We start from the raw sequence: 6,000 nt of genomic DNA, 5'->3' as shown, positions 1-6,000 counted from the left end.
TAAATAACTAAGGTGGCGTATACTCCACAACAGAGTTTGCCAAACTATGGAGCTCGCCAAACACAAGATTTGTCAGTTGGCGCATTCACAGAATCTTATGCTTAGTCAAAATTAATGTCTTACCCACTCAAAATTTACTTTAAATACCAAATTTCAATAAATAGTAACCGGATGCTAGGAGTTCGCCGAACGGGCTGTTACACCACCCTTGAAGTTGGTACTTTTTTCCCCTTCAATATGTTGAAATTTGGTTCTTGTTTGCAATAGTTTTTAGGGTTTAGGTATAATTTTTCCTTATAACTCTACTACAATATAGAAAGATAATGGTATTTCTTTCAGTTGAAGCTTCACTGAAAATTCACTTGCTCGTAGTTGGAACCGGTTGAATTAGTGGGATGGTAATAACAAATTATCTATAAAAATCTGAAGTAGAATCATCAATGGTCCATGTGTGTTACTTTTTCTTCCTTTTAACTTCAGCCTTGATTTAAAAGGATTCTATAAGATCTTACCCGAAGGGAATCTTTAAATAAATGTCGCCATGAATTTAACAATTACCATTCAAGTAAAAATGATCAAATTGAAAAATAGGGACAAAATTCACAATTTATGCATAACACAAGACTAATGGTAAAATTTGACTAAATGAATTTAGCTAAACTAAAATTTCAAATTTGAAAAAAGAAATACAAAATTTGCCTGAATTATAGTATATCCAATATATCCACAGCGCAGGCACGAATGACATAAATTGATTTTTTTTCTATAGTTATATAAATATATGTTTTCAGCTAAATTGTAAGGAAATATATTACACGTGTTTCCATGTACATCTATTTAGATTAGCATTAACTATGAAGCTAAGTGTTCCTCGAATTGATTCATAGTGTCACGAACTAAGAAAATTGTTGGATATTGGTAACTTCAAAGCAACTGCTGACTGAGCTTACACTAGGACAGTCCAGATCTAACACAAGTTCACCATAAAAAAAGAGAATGGCTTTCATGAACCTGTACTGACAGAATCCAAACTTCTATAGCCTAACAGGCAATCCATAGTTATGGAATGTCTTGATTGTTCCATTCCATCCGCCTGCAACAATCACGAGTCCCCATGTTTCCGGAAGGCTCGTGTGGTCGTTGGCACCAGTGTGACAGAGTTGCTGCTGGTCATACGTGTAACTCTCACGCTCCACAACTGTTGCATCCCACAAAGGAAGCTTTTCTTCAGGCCATGTGGCGGAGCCCTTGGATGACCCAGACCCATCAATGGAGAACCAGTTACCAATGGAGAACTGTTCTGAATCTCTGATCCAGGAACCACCCTCCATTCGACCTTCTCTTGGTGCTCGTGCCGAATGCCTATGATCTGGACCCTGGCCTAACCAAGGTATTGCGACAGACACATCCTGGCAAAAGAAGTGCTCACAAGAACGAACAGATTTTGCATGTTTTGATGTTTGGAGACACATGTCATTGTAGTTCCAGACATAAACACGACAGTCTTCTCCAACTGAGATTATATGTTTCCCGGTTGATGTAAACGATGCCGACATCTGACTTCCTGACTTTGGCAGCGCTGCAAGGATGCAAGACAAATAATAGAGATAATCATATATATTAAAGCATAGGCAGGCAACACATGCACAAAACCATAAAAAAGTACTACATAGCCTTCAACTCCAAGCATGTTGCAAAAGTCATGATAATATTTACTATTCAATGCTTGATCTATTCTAATTTATCTTCGATGGATGTTTAGAAAGGAGTTATATGACATTGAATCCACCATACCTTTAAATTTACGAACTACGTCTATGCCATCGAATATTCGGAGTTTAGAATCTTCACAAGTTATCAGAACTTTGCGTGATTCATCCCGGGAGAACTGCAAGTCGGAATGAAACTAATTAGTACTGAAATGAAAATATTAGTGTGATAAGCCACATATATATGGCACCAATGGCTTTAGTGCAAAACCTGAATACTTGTGATTTTGTTGCCAGAGGTTTTCTTTCTGCCATGAATATGAATCTCTGCCTCCAAATTGACACCGATGCCTATTGCACAGAAAAAAATAAATGAAAATACACTCGGTGCTGTACCAGAACAAGAAAACGATTACTGAACAACTACAAGTAGTATAATACAACTCTGATTGGCAATAACTTATTACCTGATGCTTCATAAAAGCGGCAAGTGCCCGCAATGGAACCAACCACAAATTCCTGCTAGAATAATGAAAGGACATGAAATGATTACCATTTTAAAAAGTTACGAAACCCAAAACAATCTTGTTTAGCAGATGAACAATGATTAGAGTATTCAGAACTGCGTGTACCTTCCCATCTGGCCGGTAACTTATAGCAGTTATAATGTCCCGCATGTCCACCCAATGTACAACTCGTTTCTCGGCGACTCCCCAGATCCTAACTTTTCCATCTATTGAACCGCTGATGAAGTAATTGTCATCAATGGGATTGAACTGAATGCATGTGACTGTTTCCATCCGAAGAAAAAGCATAGTCAGAATTTAGACCATGGCATTTTTTATTTCAGAGGAGACAGGAAATCGAGTCCTTCCATAGTTACCGTAGTTATTATGATAAAAAACATTTAGACATTGATTGCAGCCAACTTGCCACAGACGAACAGTTTTGTCCATGGAAGAAGAAACAAGAAACTGCAAAAAATAAAAGTTGGTTCAGTATAGCAAAAAAGCTAAAACAGAGGTCTAAAGAGCATTGAATTGAAGTATAAACAGATACACTAGAAGGTTTCTGCAGGATCGACTCACATTTGCATTGGACCATGCAAGATCTAAAACATCACAGCCATGGCCATGAAACTCTTGCATTGGTAACTCCTCAATCTGAAAAATCTTATTAGGGACAACAACTGGTGATGGGATAAACTTTTTTCTGCCAAAACCGAACTTTCTTTTGCTCATCTTTCTAACCAAACCGCCCTCAGCAATAAAAGGTTTACTAGAGGCATCTGTTGATTTGACTCGCCATATCCGTACTACTCCCTCTTCACCGCCGGTTGCCAAATACTGACCATCCGGGCTAAACTTCATTGTCCAGATGAAGCCGGTGTGAGCCTGTATTTCTTGTCCCATAAAAATTGCTGTAGACTCCATGCATCCTTTCTTGTTGGGCTGAACCATCATTTTGTTCAACTTATGTACTTTGATGTCATGTTTCGATACCTTAGATGCACGTTTGGTTTCTCCTCCTTTCCTCGTGCTCAAAAAGTGTTTCCACCATTTCTTGAATTTTTTGGTATTAATTTCACATTCATCCAAGTATGCTTGAGCTTCCTTTTGTTCACATCCTTTAGTAGGGGAAAATCTCTCATTCTCAATGTCGAGAGCGAAGCTCTGTCCTAGTTCTGATTCATCAACCAAAGGAATAGCTTGACAAGTCATTTCTCTCTCGCAACAAGCAATACTTCCTTCGCCATTGTTGACAGATAAAAATGAACAATTTGGGACGGCACCACTGCACTCTGTGATCCTCTTCACATCCTTTATCCTTGATGACTCTGTAAACTCAACCAGATCCATGGATCGCAGAAAACTTGCACGTCGCTCCTTCACACTTTGTAGCTCATTAATCCAAATTTCATACTCTAATCCATGTTTCGCAACAAGTGATTCTTCAACCAACAAGCAATCCAAGGAATCAAAGAACACATCATTTTCTCCCTCATAAGAGCTCAGCATGTCTTAAGACCAATGTTCCACATGAAAACCAGCTCTATGCAACTCAACAACTTTCCTAGAACCACCTTTAATACCTTTCAAAGCCCCCAATTCACGGACCGAATTTTACTCTTTTGATTATGTAAAATAATGGGATTGGAACCCAGCAATTCAACATATGAATATACAATTCTAAAAACATGGATAGATACGAGGAACCAACTTCTGGTCCAGCAGACCACCAATAAGGATCCCAATACAAAATTATAACATTAAAAAAAGGATATGATGCCCGGAACTGCTTACAAATATCAATTAGTTAAAAAAAAAACCAAGACGAAAACTTGAATGTACCTTGGGTTCAATGCAAAGCAAACAACACAATTCAAAAACCATCACCGACTTCCCTTTGATCGTGGGTTGCTCAACACTTTAGTAGTCAATTTTGACGAGTTTAAAATTTAACCCCTGCAACTCTTATTTTACGGCAATAAAAAGAGGGTATCAACTATCAAGTGTAAACATAAACAGAGAAACTGGCGGTTGAAGAAAAGGTGAAAAAAAAGAACATCGAATCAAATGGAATCCATTGAAGAAAAGGTGAACCAAATGGCTTATCGAGATGTGTGTTGGACACGCACGAGGAACAAGAACAAAGCGGCGCTGCCCCGGAAAACAAGAAGCTACACTTGTGGCTTCTGCAACTAATTCTTTCTCTTAGCTTTTTTGTTGGTAACAATGGTGAGATGGTTATGAAGAAATACTGGAGCATGAATACGAATTAGTGATAATAATAGCTCTAAATCATTCTTAGTACCCGACAAAGCAAAATTTTAAGAAAAAAAAAAGAGAAAAGAAAAACTCAGACAACTCAGCTTTTTCAGTGTTGACAAGAAGAGAGCTGTGAAAAGGAGGTAGCATCTCAGAGATTATTGGTGCAAAATGTTTATAGTTAACAAAGTTAAAAGAGAATAACCATTAAAGCTACCATAGTTGGTTTTTTATGTGATCACATTTTGAAAATTTGTAACAGGTTACTGAGGGGGGCGTTACATGGTTGATTGCACCTAGTGTAAGACAGCAACAAAGGCTAGGGTCAACATCATTATAGCAGGTTACTTTCATAGGAAAGGGTCAACACCAATAACAGTCTAGTGTCTAAACTGAGGTAGCAAAAAAAGGAAAGAATGAACCTGAAATGGTTAAACATATAGGGTGGTTGCTTTTCGGCAAATTAACAAGAACACGCACAGATTCGCTCTCCTTCGCTGCTGCAGCAGTTTATGCTGTGTGTTTTTTTTTTAAAGAAAATACTGTTCTTAAAAAATAATTAGAAATTTAAGCCTAGAGAAAAATAAAAACAATGTTGTTGACTTTTTAAAAATGCTTTCTACAAAACACTTTTTATTTAATAACTTGACAGATTAACTAGTATTTTTTTCAAATACGTTTACTATTTCTCTCTTTAAAATCTACCTATTTCTTTAAATAAAATTTGGCCTATTTTCCATTATCTTCAAAAATTGATCAAAAATTATTTTGAGTCTCCTTTTAGAGCCAGATTCCGGGTTTTGGGGGTTTTTGTTGGAGAATAATCCAAAAGAAGATAATCATCAAATAAAAAGGGCCACCGCTTTGGATTCTGGCTTTTGTACTTCAAAAAAGAGAAAAAACAACAACAAAAAGGATTTTCATCTTGAGATATTGACCCATTCTCTTTAGTTTTCAATTCTCGCACAAAGCTTTCAGTTACTCAGAATCTCCCAAACCCAATCTGGTTTTGCCGTTTTCATTAACAAGAGTTTCAAAACGTGCTACCACTCTCTTTTTTTCCATGATTTTATTTCAGGTACAGATTTTCTGATACAGAAAAAGCAAGATTGACGGTCTCGAAGGAACCAAAACTAAACAAAGAATCCACGTTATCCGATCCCCCTTCAAAACAAGAAGAAAAACAAGGCTCAATTTTACCAGAGGTCCTTGTACTATTAGTTTTCTCCTACTATTAGAGTGACTTATTTCGGTTTTTTCTTTTATCAAAATAAAAAAAAATTAATTTAAAAAATGCCAAAATACTACAGCCAAGATTTGGTACAGGAAAGATAAAATTAGTTTCCTCAAATTGATTTTCAGGGTTTTTTACCCAAATAGTATAAAAAAAAATACTGAAATAGGATGTCAGAAATTTTTTTTATCAAAATAGGTTACTTTTTCATTGGAGCCTATTAGATAGGCGCCAATGAATAAAATAATAATATTTTTTTTGAATAAAATATAATTTTATACTTTTCCGG

General features: G+C 36.5%; 1 protein-coding gene across 1 annotated transcript; it reads right to left on the bottom strand.

Moving 5' to 3' along the window:
• Positions 1-796: 796 nt before the first annotated feature.
• LOC105788068 (WD repeat-containing protein YMR102C) lies at positions 797-4,941 on the bottom strand. The gene is made up of 7 exons (XM_012614774.2): positions 2,798-4,941; positions 2,593-2,683; positions 2,342-2,499; positions 2,177-2,228; positions 1,981-2,060; positions 1,795-1,888; positions 797-1,579 (listed from the first exon to the last, which is right to left on the bottom strand). The coding sequence occupies exons 1-7, from the start codon at positions 3,725-3,727 to the stop codon at positions 1,035-1,037; spliced, it is 1,950 nt and encodes a 649-aa protein (XP_012470228.1). The 5' UTR covers positions 3,728-4,941; the 3' UTR covers positions 797-1,034.
• Positions 4,942-6,000: the final 1,059 nt, after the last annotated feature.

Source organism: Gossypium raimondii, chromosome 11 (genome assembly GCF_025698545.1).
Source record: "Gossypium raimondii isolate GPD5lz chromosome 11, ASM2569854v1, whole genome shotgun sequence".
Classification (NCBI taxonomy): domain Eukaryota; kingdom Viridiplantae; phylum Streptophyta; class Magnoliopsida; order Malvales; family Malvaceae; genus Gossypium; species Gossypium raimondii.
This window is presented reverse-complemented; position numbering and strand designations above follow the sequence as displayed.